General features: G+C 36.8%; 1 protein-coding gene across 1 annotated transcript in view; it reads right to left on the bottom strand.

Moving 5' to 3' along the window:
- Positions 1 to 22,667, bottom strand: part of CDKL3 (cyclin dependent kinase like 3) — a 45,590-nt gene that overhangs the window by 20,033 nt on the left and 2,890 nt on the right. Inside the window, exons 2-3 of the mRNA XM_065874226.1 lie at positions 21,879 to 22,073; positions 13,762 to 13,940 (exon numbers count right to left, since the gene is read on the bottom strand). Coding sequence (XP_065730298.1) covers positions 13,762 to 13,940; positions 21,879 to 22,073 — 374 coding nt within the window. The remainder of the gene's footprint in view (positions 1 to 13,761; positions 13,941 to 21,878; positions 22,074 to 22,667) is intronic.

The following is a 22,667-nucleotide window of genomic DNA, read 5'->3' on the forward strand; positions in this document are numbered from 1 at the left end:
CAAAGCAAACATAGTCTTATCATAAAATCCAGCAAAAATTGCACTCCTTGGTATTTAGCCAAATGAGTTGAAAAACTTATGTCCATAAAAAACCTGCAGATGAATGCTCATAGCAGCTTTATCCATAAGTGCCAAAACTTGAAAGCAGGTAAGATATCTTTCATCAGGTGAATGGATAAACAAACTGTCAGACATACATACGATGGAATATTAAGTGATTACAAAGAAATGAGTTATCAAGCCATAAAAAATATGAAGGAACCTTAAATACACATTGCTAAGTGAAAGAAGCTGTCTGAAAAGGTTGCATAATGTATGACTCCAATTATACGACAGTCCGGAAAAGGCAAGTGTATAGAGAGATTTAAAAGATCAGTGGTTGCCAGGGGTCCAGGGAAAAGGAGGGAAAGATAAAATGGTAGAGCACAGAGGATTTTTTGGGCTGTGAAACTATTCTGTATGATACCATAATGGTAGATACATGACATTATACATTTGTCAAGACCCATAGGAAACACAATACAAAGACTGAATATTAATATAAACTATGGACTTTAATTAATGATAATGTATAAATATTGGTTTATCAATTCTAACAAATGTACCAAACTAATGTTAGATGTTAATAATAGGGAAACTGTGCTGTGTGGGTGGGGGTAGAGGAGATATAGGGAAACCCTGTACTTTCTGTTCAATTTTTCTATAAACCTAAAACTGTTCTAAAAAAGTAAAGTATATTAATTTAAAAAATTAAAAGAGAGAAAAAAAGCAAGATTCTATACAATATATATAGTATGTTCCTATTTCTGTTTAAAAGGAAGGAGATGTGTGTCTGTTTGTGTGTCTGTGTGTATTGCTAGATAATGATTTTAAGGAACAAACGACTTAACTGTGGTGTATACAATTTGTTAAGCCCACATTACAACAAAAACTGGATAATAGGAACTTAAAAGCTTGCTTACTTCACAAGTTTTAAGAACTTACAGCAGAAACTAACACAACATTGTAAAGCAGTTATACTCCAATAAGAAAAAAAGAAAAGAAAAGAAAAGAACTTAATAGAAATTTATAAGTTTTAGTGAGAAACACTAAAATTAAGACCAACTTATTGCCTTCAAAGTTTTAAGTAAATTATTTTTAGGCACTCTCCCTACAGTATGAAATTCCTACTCACCTCCTCCACTTCTAACAGAGGCACTAAAAACACTCCTACACAAATAAGTTCACTTTTTCCCAGCTTGTTCTGAACTTTCACAGTTCAGTTTGGTAAGGTAAGGCATTATCTGCAAACTGTAAAGAATTATCTAGGCAGGCCTTTCAAAGAGCAATAGGAGACAAAATACATATAGTTGATTGTCACTGCAGTGCTAATCTTAATGGGCTCCCCTATTATCTGAAGTATGAATAAATCCTAGGATAACATGCAGGAATAAGAGGAGGATTAAAAAGAATCACATGGGGGAAGAACTTGGAGATCTGCTGACCTACTCTCCAGTGAAACTGCTGAAAATTATGAAAAAAAACCCACAATAATTAAAACCTCTAGAAATAGTCCTAAGGGCAAACAGTGGGGGAAGGACTTGGAGATCTGCTGACCTACTCTCCAGTGAAACTGGTGAAAATTATGAAAAAACCCCCACAACAATTAAAACCTCTAGAAATAGTCCTAAGGGCAAACAGCAAATGAAGAAATATCTATTCAAGAAAATCTATGAAGGGACTTCCCTGGTGGCACAGTGGTTAAGACTCCAAGCTCCCAATGCAGGGGGCCCAGGTTCAATCACTGGTCAGGGAACTATATCCCACATGCATGCTGCAACTAAGAGTTCACATGCCCAACTAAGGAGCTGACAAGCTGCAATTAAGGAACCCAAGTGCCGCAACTAAAACCTGGTGCAACCTAATTAATTAATTAAATATTTAAAAAAAGAGAGAATCTATGAAAATTTGTTTAAAAAGATGAGTCTGTGGTATTTGAATCAAGACCACTCTCTCCCTCCTCCACTCTAGCTCAGTAAGGCAAAGACACTACCCTACACAGTTCCAGCCAAGAACTTCAGGCTTCCTTTTTCCCTAGCTCCCAGTCAGAGGGCTTTATTCCCAAGAGGAAAACTTCAGTATTTCTCATATTTCCCCCAGTTACCTGTTCCTGAGGCTAAGTCCTGGGTGAGTGTGGAGAAAAACTTCAAAACAGCAAGAGAAAAATAATTCATCACTTACAGAAGAATCTCCTTAAGATTAACAGTTGACTTCCCAATAAAAACAATCTAGGCCGGGGACTTCCCTGGTGGTCCACTGGGTAAGACTCCACACTCTCAGTGCAGGGGGCCTGGGTTCGATCCCTGGTTGGGGAACTAGACCCTGCATGCATGCTGCAACTAAGAGTTTATATGATGTAACCAAGGGTCCACAGGCCGCAACTAAGGAGATCCCGCATGCTGCAACTAAGACCCAGCACAGCCAAAACAGATAAATAAAAATAAATAAATATTTTAAAAAAACAATCTAGGCCAGAAGGCAGTGGAACAACATATTCAAGCTGCTCAAAGAAAAAATTATTACCTAAAAATCCTATATCCAGCAAAGTTATCTTTTAAAAATGAAGGTGAAATAAAGACTTCCCCAGATAAACAAAAACTAAGAGAATTTGTTACCAGCACGCCTGTGTAACAGGAAATACTAAAGGAAGTTTTTCAGGCTAAAAACAAGTGACCCCAGACAGTAATTCAAGTCCACACAAAAAACAATGAGCCCAAGTAAAGGTACTTATGTTATTATAAAAGACTGTACATTACTTAACCGTAAAAAAGAATGAAATTTTGCCATTTGCGACAACATGGATGGACCTAGACGGTATGCTAAGTGAAATAATTCAGACAGAGAAAGACAAATACTGTATGATATCGCTTATATGTGGAATTTAAAAAATAAGACAAATGAACAAACATAGCAAAACAGAAACAGAATTATAGATACAGAGAACAAACGTGGTTGCCAGAGGGGAAGTGGGTGGGGGAAGAGAACTAGGTGAGGGGAGTTAAAAGGTACAAACTTCCAGTTACAAAATAAATGCACCAAAGGGATGAAACATACAGTATGGTGAACATAGTCACTATGTAATATTTTTGTATGATGACATTATCATAACTAAATTTATCATGGTGATTATTTGAAATGTATAGAAATATCAATCACAGAGGGTTATAGGTCAATTACATTGGGTTGGCCAAAAAGTTCGTTCGGGTTTGTCTGTAAGATGTTATGAAAAACCCGAACGAACTTTTTGGCCAATCCAATACTTTAGAAACAAACAAACTCATAGAAAATGAGATTAGATTTGTGGTTACAGCAGAGGCAGGGGGATGTGGGGGGTGGGTAAAATGGATGAAGGTAGTCAAAAAGTATAAACTTCCAGATATAAGATAAATAAGGACAAGGGATAATGATAAATATAATTAACACTGCTGTATGTTACATATAAAAGTTGTAAGAGAGTAAATCTTAAGAATTCTCATCACACAGAAAAATTAGTTTCTACTTCCTTAATTTTGTATCTGTGTGAGATGATAGATGTTTACCAAACTTACTGTGATAATCATTTCATGATGTATGTGAGTCAAATCATTATGCTGTATACCTTAAACTTATATAGTGCTGTACGTCGATTACATCTCAATAAAACCAGAAGAAAAAAAGGCAGTATAAATTCCTATTTTTCTCTTTTATTCTCTTGATTTATTTTAAAAGCAATTGTATAAAATACTATGCATATAGTATATTGTTGGGCCTATAACATATAGAAATGTAATGTATGTGTAACATTATTTGCCAATAACAGCAAAAAGGAGGTAAGAGAGAGCAAAACTGTTTTGGCTAAGGAAATTACTATAGATTATAAAGTAATAATTACAACAAGGTATTTTTGGGTTTGTAACATTAATAAATTATTATACACAGCAAAAATACCACAAAAAGACAGAAAAGGGAATAAAGCTATATAGGAGTAAGTTTTCTATGTATATATCCCTGGAATTAAGCTAATATAAATCTGAAGCTGATTATGATAATTTAAGGTGCACATAATAAACACTAGAGCCACCACTAAACAAATCCCCAAAACCTATAGTAAAAAAAAAATCATTAAAGAAATTGAATTGAGGGACTTCCCTGGCTGTCCAGTGGGTAAGACTCCACACTTCCAATGCAGGGGGCACAGGTTCGAACCCTGGTTGGGGAGCTAAGATTCCCACATGCCGCACAGCGTGGCCAAAAAAAGAAAAAAAGAAATTGAATTGATACATTACAAGATATTCACTTAATGAAAAAAGAAAGCAGTAAAATGGGAACAGAGGAACAAAAAGGACATGAGACACAAATAAAGAAATAAAGCAGATGTATGGACTTCCCTGGTGGTGCAGTGGTTAAGAATCTGCCTGCCAATGCAGGGGACACAGGTTCGAGCCCTCGTCTGGGAACATCCCACATGCCGTGGAGCAACTAAGCCTGTGCACCACAACTACTGAGCCTGTGCTCTAGAGCCCGCAAGCCACAACTACTGAGCCCACATGCCACAACTACTGAAGCCTGCGTGCCTAGAGCCTGTGCTCCACAACAAGAGAATCCACCGCAATGAGAAGTCCGCGCACCACAATGAAGAGTAGCCCCCGCTCACCACAACTAGAGAAAGCCCGTGCACAGCAACAAAGACCCAACACAGCCAAAAATAAAATAAATACATAAATAAATTTATTTTTTTTAAAAAAAAGGATATATTAAAAAAAAGCAGGTGTAAATCCAACTATATCACTAATAACATTAAATGTGAATAGATTCAACAATCTACTTAAAAGGCAGAGATTGTCAGCCTGAATTTCAAAAAAACATAATTCAACTATATGCTGTTTACAGGAGACACATTTAATAAATTTTACACATTTATTCAAAGATACAAACAGATTGAAAGTAAAAGGAATGAAAAAGCTACATCATGCAAACAACAAGCACAAGAAAACTGGACAAAGTAGACTTCAAACAGAAAATGTTACTAGAGATAATGTTATAATGATAAAAGTGTCAATTCATCAGAAAGCTATAACAACATAAACATGTTGAGAACAACTGGACAGAAGATCAACAAGGAAATAGAAGACTTGAATAACACTATAAACCAGTTAGACCTAATAGACATCTATCGAATACTTCATCCAATAACAGAATACACATTCTCTCAAGTCACATGGAACATTCACCAAGATAGACTATATGGTAGGCCATAAACAAACCTCAATAAATTTAAAAAGACAGAAATGATACAAAGTATATTCTCCTATCACAATAGAATACAATTAGATATAAGTAGTAGGAAAATTTGGGAAATGACACATTACTAAATAACAAATGTATCAAAGAAGAAATCAAAAGGGAAAACAGAAAATACTTTGAGATGAATGAAAATGAAGAAACAAAACAAAATTTAGGGTATGTAGGTAAAGCAGTGCTTAGAGAGAAATTTACAACTATAAATGCTTATATTAAGAATTAAGACAGACAACACACCTATCCCTATCTACACAGCAGCACTATATACAATAGCCAAGACATGGAAACAACTTAAATGTCCATTGACAGATGAATGGATAAAGATGTGGTATACATATACAATGGAATACTACTCAGCCATAAAAAAAAAATGAAATAATGCCATTTGCAGCAATACAGATGGACCTAGAGATTATCACACTAGTGAAGTAAGTTAGAAAGAGAAAGACAGACACCACATGACATCCCTTATATGTGGAATCTAAAATACGACATAAATCAACTTACCTATGAAACAGAAACAGAAACAGACTCACAGGTTATAGAGAACAGACTTGTGGCTGCCCAAGAGGCTGGTGGGGTGGGGGAGGGATGGATTGGGAGTTTGGGATGAGCAGATGCAAACTATTATATATAGAATGGATAAACAACAAGGTGGTACTGTATAGCCCAGGGAACTATATTCAATATTCTATAAGAAACCGTAATAGAAAACAATATGAAAAAGAATATATATCCATGTATCAATATAACTGAATCACTTTGCTGTACAGCAGAAATTAACACAACATTGTAAATCAAATACCCTTCAATAAAATTATTTATTTATTTATTTATTTATTTTCGGTACGCGGGCCTCTCACTGTTGTGGCCTCTCCCGCTGCGGAGCACAGGCTTCGGACGCGCAGGCTCAGCGGCCATGGCTTACAGGCCCAGCCGCTCCGCGGCATGTGGGATCTTCCCGGACCGGGGCACGAACCCGTGTCCCCTGCATCGGCAGGCGGACTCTCAACCACTGCGCCACCAGGGAAGCCCTAATTTTTTTAAAAAAGAATTAAGACAGACATCAAATCTACAACCTAACCTTCCATTATAAGACACTGGAAAAAACAGAGCAAACTAAAACTACAGCAACCAGAAGGAAGGAACATTATTAGATTAGATTAGAGTGAAAACTAATGTAACAGAATTTTTTAAAATAGAGAAAATCAATGAAACCAAAAGCTGGTTCTCTGTAAAAATCAACAGAATCGACATTTAGCTAGAATGAGTAAGAAGAAAAGAGTGAAGACTCAAATTACTGGAATCAGAAATGAAAGAAGTAACACGACTACCAACCTTACAAACATAAAAAGTACTATCAAAAAATACAATGAACAGGGACTTCCCTGGTGGCACAGTGGTTAAGACTCCAAGCTCCCAATGAAGGGGGCCTGGGTTCGATCCCTGGTCAGGGAACTATATCCCACATGCATGCCCCAACTAAGAGTTCGCATGCCACAACTTAGGAGCCGGTGAGCCTCAACTAAGGAGTCTGCCTGCTGCAACTAAGACCTGGCACAGCCAAATAAATAAATAAATAAAATATTTTAAAAATACAATGAATAACTGTATACCAACAAATTAGAGAATTCAGATTAAAGGATAGTTTCTGAAAAAAACACAAACTACTGAAATTGGTTCAGGAAGAAGTCGACAGGTACTTCCTTGGTGGCCCATTGGTTAAGACTCCACGCTTCCACTGCAAGGGGCACGAGTTTGGTCCCTGGTTGGGGAACTAAGATCCCACATGCTGTGTGGTGCAGTCAGAAAAAATAAAAAATAAAAAGACAATCTAAATAAACCCATAGCAAGTGAAAATTTTGAATTAGTAATCAAAAAACTACACACAAAGGAAAGCACAGGCCCAGAAGGCTTCACTACTGAATTCCACCAAACATTTAAAGAAGATGATCATGTGAATTCTTCACAAACTTTTCAAAAAATAGAAGTATGAACAGTTCCCAACTCCTTTTTAGAAACCAGTATTATCGCGATACCAAAATCAGACAAAAACATCACTAGAAAAGAAAACTACATACCAATATCTTTTACACATATGGACACAAAAATTCTCAACAAAATACTAGCAAATTGAATCTAGCAACATATAAAAAGAATTATACACCATGATTAAGTGGGATTTATCCCAGGAACACAGGTTAGCTCAACATGGAAAAATCAATTAATGTAATACATTATATCAATAGGTTAAAAAACAAAAATTCACATGATCATCTCAGCAGGTGCAGAAAAAGCATTTGACCAATACCCTTCCATGATAAAAACCCTCAATAAACTAGGAATTAAAAGGAAACTTTGTCAACACAATAAAGGGTACCTATGAAAAACCCACAGCTAACATCATACTTGTGAAAAGATGGGGAGCTTTTCTCCTAAGATTTGGAATAAGACAAGGATGTCTGCTCTTACCACTTCTATTCAACATTGGGCTGGAGGTTCTGGTCAAAGAAATTAGGCAGGAAAAAGAAATGGAAGGCATCCAGACCAGAAAAGAAGTAAAATTATCTCTACCCAAAGATAATGATCTTTTATACAGAAAGTATAAATCCACTAAACAATTATTAGAACTAATAAGTTCAACAAGGTTGCAAGATACAAGATCAATACACAAAAATCCCTTGAATTTTTTTACACTTGCAATGAACAATCTGAAAATGAAATTAAGAAAATTTGCTTTACACTAGCATCAAAAAGAATAAAATACTGGGACTCTCCTGGCGGTCCAGTGGTTAAGACTCTGCACTTCCACTGCAGGGGGTGTGGGTTCGATCCCTGGTCAGGGAACTAAGATCACACATGCCATGCTGTGTGGCCAAAAATAAAAAAAATTTTTTAATTAAAAAAATAAAAGAGGGCTTCCCTGGTGGCGCAGTGGTTGAGAGTCTGCCTGCCGATGCAGGGGACACGAGTTCATGCCCCGGTCCGGGAAGATCCCACATGCCGCGGAGCGGCTGGGCCCGTGAGCCATGGCCGCTGAGCCTGCGCGCCCAGAGCCTGTGCTCCGCAACGGGAGAGGCCACAACAGTGAGAGGCCTGCATACCGCAAAAAAAAAAATAAAAGAAAATAAAAAATAAAAGAATAAAATACTTAGGAATAAATTTAACAAAATAATGTAAAATGTAACAAATGGGGCCTAATTAAACTCAAAAGCTTTCGCCTAGCAAAGGAAACCATAAACAAAACAAAAAGACAACCCACAGAATGAGAGAAAATATTTGCAAATGATGCAACCAACAAGGGATTAGTCTCCAAAATTTATAAACATCTCATGCAGCTCAATACCAGAAAAACAGAAAACCCAATCAGAAAATGGGTGGAAGACCCATTTCTCCAAAGAAGACATACAGATAGCCAACAGGCACATGAAAAGATGCTCAACATCATTAATTATTAGAGAAATGCACATCAAAACTACAATAAGATATCACCTCACACCAGTCAGAATGGCCATCATCAAAAAGTTGACAAACATAAATGCTGGAGAGGGTGTAGAGGAAAGGGAACCCTCCTACACTATTAGTGGGAATGTAAATTGGTAAAGCCACTATGGAGAACAGTATGGAGGTTCCTTAAAAAACTAAAAATAGAGCTACCATATGATCCAACAATCCCACTCTTGGGCATACATCCGGAGAAAAACATGGTTTGAAAGGATACATGCACCCCAGTGTTCACTGCAGCACTGTTTACAATACCCAAGACATGGAAGACATAAATGTCTATCAACAGATGAATGGATAATGAAGATATGGTACATATATATAGTGGAATATTACTCAGCCATTAAAAAGAATGAAATAATGCCATTTGCAGCAACATGGATGGACCTGAATATTATCATACTAAGTGAAGTAAATCAGACAGAGAAAGACAAATATCATGATATCACGTATATGTGGAATCTAAAAAAAATGGTACAATTGAACTTATTTACAAAACAGACTCACAGGCTAAGAGAAGGAACTTGTGGTTACCAGGTGGAAGGGTGGTGGGGAGGGATATATTGGGAGTTTGGGATTGACATGTACACACTGCTATATTTAAAATAAAATGCCTTACCATGAAAAAATGTAAAATGTATGTGCTAAAAGCTATAAAGCATTGTTGAAAGAAATTAAAGATCTGAAAACATCTTACGTTCATAGATGAGCAGACTTAACATTAAGACAGCAATATTCTCCAAACCGATTTACAGATATGCAATCCCTACCAGAATCCTAGCTGTCTTATTGGCCAAAAACCCCACAAAACTGATAAATCTGATCCTAAAATTCACATGGAATTGCAAGGGTCCCGTAACAGCCAAAACAATCTTAAAAAAGAAGAACAAAGTTGCAGCACTCACACTTCCTGATTTCAAACTAGCTACAAAGCAATGGTAATCAAGACAGTGTGGTTCTAGAACAAGGATAGAGATACAGATCAATGGAACAGAATCAGAAGTCCATAAATAAACCATCTGATTTTCATCAAGGGTGCCAAGACCATTTAATAGGGGAAAAAAATCATCTCTCCAACAAATGGTGCTGGAACAACTGGCTAAACACATGCAAAAGAATGAGGTTAATTAACTTCATTTAAATTAACTTCATTAAATTAATTAAATTAACTTCACATTTAATTAAAAATTAACTCAAAACAGATGAAATACTTAAATGTAAGAACTAGAAGTATAAACCTCTTAAAACAAAACAGAGGGGTAAATCTTCACAACCTTGGATTTGGCAAAGGATTCTTAAATATGACACCAAAAGCATAGGCAACAAATGGAAAAAACAGATAGAATGGACTTCATCAAAATAAAAAAATTTGTGTGACAAAAGACACCATTAAGAAAATGAAGAGACAACTACAGAGTGAGAGAAAATACTTGCAAATATATACCTGATAAGGAATTTGTATCTAGAGTATGAAGAATTCTTACAATTTAATAATAAAAGCCAATGTAATTTAAAAATGGGCTATGGATCTGAACAGACATTTCTCCAAGGAAGATATATAAATGTCCAATAAACACATAAAAGATCAACAATGAAATTCAACAATCATTAGTCATCAAAGAAATGCAAATTAAACCCATAATGAGATACCACTTCACACCCATTAGGATAACCAGAATCCAAAAGTCAGATAATAACAAGTCTTGGTGAGGATGTGGAGAAATTTGTAACCCTCATACTCTGCTGGTGGGAAAGTAAAATGATGCAGACACTTTGAAAAACAGTCCGGCATTTCCTTAAAAAACTCGACATGGGGCTTCCCTGGTGGCGCAGTGGTTGAGAGTCCACCTGCCAATGCAGGGGACGCGGGTTCGTGCCCCGGTCCGGGAAGATCCCACATGCCGCGGAGCGGCTGGGCCCGTGAGCCATGGCCGCTTAGCCTGCGCGTCCGGAGCCTGTGCTCCGCAACGGGAGAGGCCACGACAGTGAGAGACCCGCGTACCGCAAAAAATAAAAACAAAAGAAATTCGACATGGAGTTACCATATGACCCACAATTTCAAATCCTAGGTACATACCCAAAAGAAATAAAGACACATGTCCACAGTAAAATGTGTATACAAATGTTCACAGCAGTATTATTCATAATAGACAAAAAGTGGAAACAATCAAAATGTCCATCAACTAATGAATGGGTAAATAAAATGTGGATATTATACAGCCAAAAAAGCTAAAGTACCGATACATGCTGCAACACGGATGAATCTTAAAAATAGTTAAGTGAGATAAATCAGTCCTAAAGGACCAGATATTGCATAATTCCACTTATATGAAATGTCCAGAATAGGCAAATCCAGAGAAAATGAAAGTAGATTGGTGTTTGCCTAGGCCTGGAAGGGTTGGGAGGAAATGGGGAGTGACTGCTAAAGAGCACAGGATTTCTTTTTGGGGTGATGAAAATGTTCTAAAATTGAATGTGGTAATGGTTGCATGACTCTAAATATACTAAAAACCACTGAATTGTACACTTTAAATCTGTCAATTGTATGGTATGTGAATCATATCTTTAAAAGAGCTGTCATTTAAAAAGGCTAGATTAAACTAAGTAAATACACTTTTGTGTAATAAAACTATTAAAAATGCAAGAAACTGATTATAATAAAATTCAAGGGACTTCCCTGGTGGCGCAGTGGCTAAGAATCTGCCTGCCAAGGCAGGGGACACAGGTTCGAGCCCTGGTCCGGGAAGATCCCACATGCCGTGGAGCAGTGAAGCCCGTACGCCACAACTACTGAGCCTGCGCTCTAGAGCCTGTGAGCCACAACTACTGAGCCCATGCTCCTAGAGCCCGTGCTCTGCAACAAGAGAAGCTACTGCAATGAGAAGCCCGTGCACTGAGATGAAGAGTAGCACCCGCTCACTGCAACTAGAGAAAGCCCATGCGCAGCCATGAAGACCCAACACAGCCATGAAGACCCAACACAGCCAAAAATAAATAAATAAATCTTTTTTTTTTTAAGTCAATATCATGGCTACTTTTGAGGTTAGAAAGAGTATTGTAAGTGGAATAGGGCACATAGAAGGTTTTCTGGGGTAGCCTGCAAAATTCTATTTTTCCATCTGGTGATGGAAGTATACATTTGTTGTGTGAGCTTTTCTTGTATCTGTGTTTTATCTTACATGTTTTAAAATGTAAAGATGTTAAAATTTAACATGTTTTAAAAACTCACTAGCAAATTTATTTCAAACTCAATGTGAAGCCTTGCATTAGAATCTAAACTGACTATATACAAGGCATCAATTTTGGCTCTCTAGAATACAAGAGATTACACCTATCCTCAAGGAATTTATCTTTCAGCAAGAAGAATATTTTAAAAAGAGATAGATAGAACTAGGCCATATTAAATATTAACTGGCACAAAATCTACATATAATGTACAACAGGATTTAGAGAAGGATATGATTTGGGGGCAAGGGATAGGAATAAGGGGGTACATCAGGAAAGGAATTTAAGTAAATATCACCAACAGGTAAAACTGGGAGAGATCTTACAGAGGCTACATTGATTGAGCATTTACTGTTTTTTCATTTTTCTCATTCATTAAATCATTTAATCCTCACAATAAACCTATGAAACTTGTTCCATTATTATTTCCATTATACAGATAAAGTAACTGAGGCACAGAGGTGGTCTGCATATGGTATCAGTGATAAGTACAGTTGAAAACATACCCTGGATAGACTTTGGGTAAATTAGTTTACTTTTCTTAGTAAACTTACTCACTTTCTTACTTTTTTAGTGTCTTACTCACTACCTGCCTTAGTGTGTCATCTTATTTGAAATGGGGATAAAATACTAGCACCTTCATCCGAGGGTTGTTGTGAAAATTAGATAATTTAATGCATGTAAAGCATTTAGAACAGTCTCTAGCTTTAAAATAAGTACTTAATGATACTAGATTTTTAAAAAATTATTTATTTATTTACTTATTTATGGCTGCATTGGGTCTTTGTTGCTCCGCGTGGGCTTTCTCTCTAGTTGCGGTGAGCGAGGGCTACTCTTCATTGCCGTACACGGGCTTCTCATGGCGGTGGCTTCTCTTGTTGCAGAGCACAGGCTCTAGGAGTGTGGGTTTCAGTAGTGTGGCACGTGGGCTCAGTAGTTGTGGCTCACAGGCTCTAGAGCACAGGCTCGGTAGTTGTGGTGCACAGGCTTAGTTGCTCTGCGGCATGTGGGATCTTCCCGGACCAGGGCTTGAACCCGTGTTCCCTGTATTGGCAGGTGGATTCTTAACCACTGCACCACCAGGGAAGCCCCGATGTTAGACATTATTATAATAACAGAACAACGGTTTCTAGGGAAAGCATGTGAGAATTATCCCCACTCCCATTTCTTGTATTCAGTTGTACAACTTGGTCCCTTTGGTCTTCAAGATTCATTATTTGTTTATTAGATTGTTGTTTCCTATACTGTTTCGCAATAGACTGAGACCTTTCTACTTTTTGAGGCATCTAGAACAGTTCAATTTAAAAATTATTTGCCAGTCTTTGCAAAGATTGTGCCGTATTCAAGAAGCAGGAAATCTGGCAGATCCTGTGGTAACACTGGCAGAGTATAGTAAATGTAGAGCCTACAGATAAGCAGAGAAGGCAACTCTGTTAAGAGTGGGGCACAGCTTAAAGCAAGCATGGATACAGCCTGAGGGGTGACTGCATAGGTCTTCTGGGGCTGGGGCCACTCAGCCCCAGAGGGCAAGCGTGGTAACGTCAATAGCAGGGCAGGTGCCTAGGGTCTCTCTGCTCTATTTTGGGGTGTCCCTTTTCTAGCCCAAACCCAGATGCAGAAGGCAGAGGGTGTCAGTAGTATGGGTGACAGATACACCAAGGGAAAAAAAGAGACGGCTAGGAAAGGCCAAGCAGGATTCCCAAATATACTTACTTTCCATAAGATGTATCTTTTAATACTAATTCTGGAGCTCTATACCAGCGTGTGGCCACATAGTCCGTATAAATGTCTCCAGGAGCTGCTAGCGTTCGTGCAAAACCAAAATCACAGAGTTTAGTAATTCCTGACTGGGATACTAAAATATTCTCAGGTTTTATATCTCGATGAATGATCTAAAAACAAACAGAAGATGCAATAGATTAAAATGAGGTTTCATTATCTAGAAAATCTCCCAACAATTACATAGAGAAAATCTAGCTAATTAAGACAGGAAAGCTATTTTCTTACCAAATGCAAATGATTAAGTACACAATGCAAAAGCTAAATAGTTACATACTTTCAGTTCTTGCCCCATCCATCATCTCCAAAGCCAAGAAAACAGACATAATACTGAAAAGGTAAATCACATTCGTAAAAGGAAAAGTAATTAAAAGAACTTAATGGAAAAAGTTTAACTTTCCTTTAACCCAATGCCACACTCCAAGTACTGCTCTTTCTCTCATTTCCTTCGCAGCTAAACTTCTCGAAGATATTATTTTTACTGTCTTCACTTTCTGTCTGACCACTCATTCACTCCTCAAGGTAATGCAATCTGTCTTCTGCTCCCACATTCAAACTGCCCTAGCCAAAGTCATCAACATCCTTGTTGCTACATCCAACACACACCCCTCAATACATACCTTACTTGGTATCTTAGTGTAAAAGATATCAACCAGTCTTCCATTCCTGACTTCTGGGACCTAAAATTCCCCAGTCTCCTCCTATGGCAGTTCCTTTTTCTCTATCTGTCCGTAAATGTAGGGTTCTGGTCTTAGGCTTTTCTTCTCTTACATCTTGTTTCCTGCACAATCTCAACTACTTTTTTTTTTTTTTTTTAGCACTTTCTTCACTTGGTTATGGGAACACCATATTCTTTTGGGCTTCCTCCCATCTATTGGCTGTTCCATCTCAATCTCACCTACTATTACAGCCTTAGTAACTATCCATAAACTGATGACTTCCGTATTTCTATCTTTCCTGGTTTCCACAAGGAATGGAAGTCCACAAGAAGTCCCACAGGGCTGAACCACACATCCCACAAACTCAGCAAATCCAAAACTAAACGCATCATCTTTTCTCCCAAACTCATTTGTTCTCAACAGTCCTTTAGCTCAGCAAATGGGACCAACATAGATCCCATGGCTCAAGCCAGAAATCAAGGCACTTTTCTCCCTCAGGTTCCATACTCTCTCAACCTGTCTACTTCTCTCCCTAGTTCAAGTTCCCTCAGTTCTCTCATCAAAATTACTAGCTTGCCAAATGGTCTCCCTGAATTCACTCTAATCCCCTCCAATCCATTGTCCACAGTGAAATCACAGTACTATTTTAAAATCACATGTATGATTATGTCACTCCTTCAAGGATTCCCTACCCGACAGGATAAATTTGAAGCTATGTAAAATGGCTGGTAAGGCCTTATAGGATTTGGTCTCTGCTCACATTCTCAATGTCCCTTCGCTAGCCTATTGAATATTAGCTTCCCAATTCTCCAGGTTTGTGTCATCATTTTTTGCATTTGCTAATGCTGTTCTAACCGCCTAGAACACTTTGCTTGGCCAACTATTTCCTCAGGTCTCAGCTGAGATGTTCCTATTAGATGTTCCTTCTATATGTTCTCACATTATTCTGCACTTCTCCCTTCACAGCATTTGTCATGCTTATTATTAATTGCCTATTTACTTTTTTGTCACTCCCGTTAGACTGTAAGTTCCATGAGGGCAAGATGTATGTCTGTTTTGTTCAGGCTATATCGCCAGGGCCCAGTACAATGCCTAAAACAAAGAAGGCATTTAAAATCTTTATCAAATGTATTAAGCATATTCTCATCACCAGAAAAGTATCATAACACGAGTGAAAATATCTTGGTGACAGAAATCTGGGATCTTTCCTTTTTTATACAACTTGCTGCTATTAGCCTTTGGGGTTGGCTCTTGTTCTGCCTCACTCTTCCTCCTAAACGGCCAAATAATTAATTTAGGGTAATGAGTCACCTTAAAGGAGACATCTATAAAACTACATTAGTCCTGTTTTACTTCTACAACTTTTATTGAGTGACTACTATATGCCAGGCACTATACCAAGATCTGAGGATATAACATGAGAAAAAATAGACATGGAAAAGCACATTAAGATACCACTTCACATATTCTGCCTACTACACATCCATCACCCTCTTCCTCAGTGCTCTAAACATGGGGGAGAAAGATTCACTCAGCTGATGTCCTGATGTTCTCGCTCGTTTTAACAACTAACACCATGACTACATGCAGAACTCTATCCTTGAGAATCAAGCACTCTCTGAATCCCAACTTTTAAAATTCTGTGTTTTGACAACATCCTCCTTGGTCTTCCACAATCACTGAGACCTCTATAAACACAGTATTTCTTTCTATGTGTCTAGATCTTCTTTAATTTCTCTCATCAACGTTTAATAGTTTTCAGTGTATAGGTCTTATATACCTTTTGTCAGATTTTCTCTAAGTATTTTATATTTTTGATGCTGTTACAATGGTATTTTTAATTTCAATTTCTGATTGTTGCTAATACACAGAAATACAATTAATTTCAGTACATTGATTTGTATCCTACAACCTTGATAAACTTACAAGTTAGTTCTCTTAATTTTGTTGTAGATTCCATAGAATTTCCTACATAGATGATCATGTCATCTGTGAATAAAGACAGTTTTACTACTCAAAAAAAAAAAAAAAGATACCACTTCACACCCACTGGAATAGCTATGATCGAAAGACAATAACAGGAAGATGCAGAAAAACTGGAATACATTGTTGATGGGGATGTAAAATGGTACAACCACTTTGGAAAAAGTTTGGTAATTTCTTTAAAAAGTTGAAACATAAACTAACCATGTGATGCAGTAGTATTCTTAGCTTGTCCTATTTCTATTGCTCTCTCCCCAGCTTCTGGTAGCTTTGTAAACCAACAGCCCGCCAAATCATGGTGAAAACTAGCAGCCTAGCAGCCACCAGAGGGAGTAGAATAGGGCTGTATCTCCTCCAAAGCGCCATCCCCAGGTAATAGTCATTATTTGACATGTCTGGCAGATCACTGGAAAAATCGCACTAGAAGTCTTGTCTTTACTGACCTAACTCAGAGCTGGCCCAAGCAATCAGCCTTCTTAGCAGCCACTATATAACATTATAGCCACCTGAGGAAGCTATAACAGGACACACAACAAGCTGACCAAAATACTTAATTAAAAAGAAAGGCTGTTTAGAATGGATAAACAACAAGGTCCTAATGTATATTCAATATCTTGCATGATAAACCATAATGGAAAAGAATATAAAAAAGCATGTCTCTATGCGTATAACTGAGTCACTTTGCTGCACAGCAGAGATTGCCGCAACATTGTAAATCAACTTCAATTAAAAAACAAAAGAAAGGCTGGAGTTGAAAGGTATTATAAAGTTTAAGCACAAATTGTGGTGAGACTAACAGGTTCAAATCCCTACTTTACCCCTTGATATTGTGAGAGTGGGGCAAGATTCATAAACATGGCTTCTTCATCTATAAATGGGGGTGAAATAAATACATATTTCCTAGTGTGGTTTTGAAGAATATGCCATTACGTATGCCTTAATATCTGTAAAACACTGAAAACGTTTAAAATAGCGCCTCATGCATGCTGCCATAAAAATGTTGATTACTATTATGATTCTTCTGTAAAAAAGAATTGAAGACATTCTCTGTATTCTGACATGGTGTGACCTCCAAGATATAATGTTAAGTTAAAACAAAATATGTGTGTAAAACAAGAGAAAAGAAAGAAAGAAAAGCTGGGAGTGAGATGGCCGTAAAGGGTTTGAAAAGTTCCAACATATTCCTGAGAATCATGAAGGGTACATGCACAGCTGTGCACACACCCAGGGAAGACCTGAGATTGTCCCTAAGCTCTCAAGACTGGCGGACTTTAAGGTTCTACACAAGCAGGAAGGTAAGGCTAAGGCAGAATTGTAAACTGCCTGCCTGAACATTGAAGACATGGCCCAACACAGATAAAGAGCCCTCAGTAAATATGGCTGAGAGATTTACTGGTTTCAAGAATTGAAGGAAATTTCTGTCCAAACCTTAGCTGACCACTAAACTAAATGAGCAGAGATTTTAGTGGTCACACGTGATAAACAATTCAGACTTCACAGAATTAGTTCAGCAAAGTAACTAAACAAATAGCAAAAACTACAAACCCTGAGAGATGGGAAATTCTGACTTCCAGAGTTAACACATATTATTTTAAATATCCAGTTTTTAACAAAAAATTAAATGTCCAAAAAAAATCCCCCCAAATAGGTGTGCAAAGAAACAAATATGGCCATGCACAGGAAAAAAAAAAAAAAAGCAGTCAATAAGAAGCTTTCCCTGAAGAAGCCCAAACATTGAAGCCACTAGACAAAGACTATAATTGGCTATTTTAAATATGTTCAAGGTTAAAGGAAACCATGTCTAAAGAACTAAAGTATGAACACATCTCACCACATAAAGGATATCAATAAAGAGAAAGAAATGATTTTTAAAAAAACCACTATCGAGAAGGCAAAAAGGCAGTCCACAGAATGGGAGAAAATATTTGCAAATCACATATCTGATAAGGATCTAGTATCCAAAATACAGAAAATACAACTCGACAATAGAAAAACAAATAATCCAATTTAAATATGGGCAAAGGACTTGAAGAGACATTTCTTCAAAGAAGATATACAAATATAAACTTGCCTATTCTGGATTTTTCATTTAAATGGAATTTATACTTACGTCTTTTGCATTTTGACTTTTTTCATTCAACATAATGTTCTCAAGGTTCACTCATTTTGTAGCACGTATCAGTACTTCATTCCTTTTTGTGTTTGAATAAATCCCACTGTAGGGTTGTACTGCATTTTGTTTATCCATTCATCAGCTAATATACATTTGAGTTGTTTCTACTTTTTGACTACTTTGCATAATGCTGCTATGAACATTCCTGGGCAGGTTTCTATGTGAACATATGTTATCAATTCTCTTGGGTAGATACCTAGGAGTAAATGTGCTGGGTCGTATGGTAATTCTATGTTTAACTTTTCGAGGAACTGCCAAGCTGTTTTCCATAGCAGCTGCACCATTTTACATTACCACCAGCAGTGTATGAGGGTTCCAATTTCTCTACTTCCTTGCCAGCATTCATTCTTGTCTGTTTTTTAAATTACAGCTAGACTACTGGGTGTGAAATGGTACCTCATTGTGATTTTGATATGCATTACCATAATGACTCAGGATATTGAGCATCATTTCATGTGCTATCAGCCATTTTTATATCTTCTTTGGAGAAATGTCTATTGAGTCCTTTGCCCATTTTTAAATTGGGCTGTCTTTTTATGTTGAATCGTATTTTATATATCCTGGATACTAGTTGCTTATCAGATACATGATTTGCAAATATTTTCTCCCATTGTGTGAACTGTCTTTTTACTTTCTTGATGGTGCCCTTTGATGCACAAAGTTTTTAATTTTCATGAAGTCCAATTTGTCTTTTTCTTTGATTGTTTTTGATGCATTAATACATGATCACACACAGATTTACACCTATGTTTTCTTCTGAGTTTTAGCTCTTATGTTTAGGTTTTTGATCCATTTCAACTTAATTTTTGTATATGGTGTGAACTATCAGACTTTGGATTCAATGAGTTTAATTCTCCTTTATTTTGTAGTGAAATGCTCCAAAACTACATAGAACTCCATATTACAATGATTTATAATAACTCTGCTCCATATGCTTGAATATTTTTGTTTAATTTTTTTTTTCCGCTGCACCATGCAGCTTGTGGCATCTTAGTTCCCTGACCAGGGATCGAACCCTGGCCCTTGGCAGTGAAAGCACAGAGTTCTAACCACTGGACCACCAGGGAATTCCCCTTGAATTTTTTTGACTATTGATTCACTTTCTTTGTTAGTTTTAAGATCATTTATATTTTTTTCCATTTGGATTCCATTAAGGCATTTTTGTTTGTTTTAGTGAACTATTGTTGACTTACAATATTGTGTTAGCTTCAGATGTACAGCGAAGTGATTCAGTTACATACTTTTTTTTCAGATTATTTTCCATTATAGGTTATTACAAGATATTGAATATAGTTCCCTGTGCTATACAGTAAATCTTTGTTGTTTATCTATTTTATAGTAGTTTGTTATCTGTCAATCCCATACTCCCAATTTATCCCTCCCTCCCTTTCCCCTTTGGTAACCATAGTATGTTTTCTACGTCTGTGAGCCTGTTTCTGTTTTGTATATAGATTCATTAGTATTATTTTTTAGATCCCACACACAAGTGATATCATGTATTTGTCTTTCTCTGATTTAACTTAGTATATTCTCTAGGTCCATCCATGTTGCTGCAAATGGCAAATACCTCATCCTTTTTATGGCTTAATAATATTATATATATATATCTATTTAGATATAGATATATCATCTGCCTAAACCAATCATCTGTTGATAGACACTTGGGTTGTTTCCCTATGTGCTTGAATTTAAACACCCATATAAGTTGAAAATTGTTACTTTAGTTTTACCTCCTCTTTGAAGTTTTCTACTCTCAGTCTAGACCATACTGGTGTCTTCCATTATTCAACAAATATTTTTAAAGTCTACTACAGGCAAGACACTATAGGGATACAGATAACATATAACTATTCCTGACTCCTTATCTGCACTATTTAATAAGCACTTAAAACACACCTAGTGTTAAACACTACCTACTACCTAATTTGATTTTTATAAAAAATCTGTGAGGTACTACAGTATCATTTTACAGATGAGGAAAATGAAGTTCAGAGAGGTTAGATAACTTCCTGGGGCCACAGAGTAATGGGACTACCACCTTTCATTGTGCAAGTGTGAACTCCACAAGTTGTGTGGTTATCCATACATAAACTGGTGGGTGAAAATCCAGGACAGTCTGATTCCAAGGACTGTATGCTCTTAACTATTACATTATACTGCCCCCCCATGGATCCAGTCAGCAAGGAAATTACAATCTGAATTTCCAGTTGCTATCACAACCATATTTTTCAAAGCTGCAACATGAGATGCACTATTACCAAGACAGCAAATTAAACATTAAGGTATCTGAAAAAGCCTAGGGTATATAGATGTTATGCCTATATCACTTACTAATAAAACTATTTTTGAAGCTTGTACTGTTATTTCACAAACATACATCTAACTTTACAGAAAGTAGAGCTCATGTTGCGAACAAAGTATGTCCATAAAAACCTGCTGAGATAAACATTAACTAAACAATGCTAAAAGGCAGCACTAAAAATCAACAGTTGATCTTCTTTCCTTTCTTGACTTAAATGACACGGTTCTACACCCCTCAGCCACTTTATTTCTCTCTGTTCTTTCCCTAAAGGCATCCACCTTCTCTTGCCATTCCCCTGGCCTAGTTTCCAGTTCCTACCTCCAAACCTCCCTTCATCTGAGCTGGCTTGACTTTCGATGTTTTAATGTACTTTCATTAATAAAAGATGCCCCAGTTGACTGTTGATTCCTCTATACCTCCTTGAGCATCCCATAGTTGGTCTGCCCTATAGTTATATTATGCGTTCAATACGTTTTTTGGTTCTGCAACTGAATTATAAGGTAGTAACTCCCCTGACCTCTCCATTTTCAGGATGTCAATTAATATTGTCCAGAAAAATAATTTTAACAACTTTCATAAAAACAGAACAATGTTTAAAGGGCACTTACAATTCATATTCATCCTACAGTTTGGCTTATTTTTAAGCACTTACATTATTTTTTTTAACATCTTTATTGGAGTATAATAGCTTTACATTGTTGTGTTAGTTTCTGCTGTATAACAAAGTGAATCAGCTATACGTATACATATACCCCCATATCCCCTCCCTCTTGCGTCTCTCTCCCACCCTCCCTATCCCACCCCTCTAGGTGGTCACAAAGCACGGAGCTGATCTCCCTGTGCTACGCGGCTGCTTCCCACTAGCTATCTATTTTACATTTGGTAGTGTATATATGTCAATGCCACTCTCTCACTTCGTCCCAGAAGCACTTACATTATTATTGTGAAGATATTCAATTGCTCGAAGAATCTGGAAGAGGTATTTTCTAAGTCGTTTACTCTCTAGTCCATGACAATAATGTTGTAACTCATCTAATACTGTGTGGTCAATAAATTCAAACACCAAATGAATTTTCTTTTTCTGTCTAAAAACTTCAATCAGATTGACCAGGTTTTCATGACGAAATTGCTATTAACAAGAGAAATGGATTTTTAGTATTTCATGCACCATAATTTGCACATATAAGACCCATATAATTTTTAAAAGAAGAAATATTCTCTGCTTCTTTTCCTCCATGCATTTCAATAAAAATTTCTCAACTGGTTTGCTTACATTCCTATTTTTTTTATGTTAATTTATTTAATAATTAATATTTATAGAAAAGAGGGAGATGTATTGCTTTACTTCAAGTTGACATTTGGTTGCCTACTAAAACAATTCAGAGTTAATGTACTAAAATGTAACTTGGTATTCTGCTAAGAGATATCTTCCTATCTTCTAAATTGGTTTGTGATTAAAAGGTCCTTATGATTTCAAATGAGCATGGATTCCAGTGCCACTGAGCATGTAATCTGAATTTACAGAAGTTAATTACTCTCTGAGATTTGTCCTGAATTCTCAAGAGTAAAATATAAGTTCCAGGTGGACGTTATAAATTCACCACACTGTAACAAAAGGGTATCAAAATATCCAGAAACTTTTCATATATGTGAGATACCAATTTATATCCATAGGAACTCTACATAAATATACAATTATTTGTGGGTATATTTTTGTTCATTG

This window comes from Phocoena phocoena, chromosome 3 (assembly GCF_963924675.1).
Source record: "Phocoena phocoena chromosome 3, mPhoPho1.1, whole genome shotgun sequence".
Taxonomy (NCBI): Eukaryota; Metazoa; Chordata; class Mammalia; order Artiodactyla; family Phocoenidae; genus Phocoena; species Phocoena phocoena.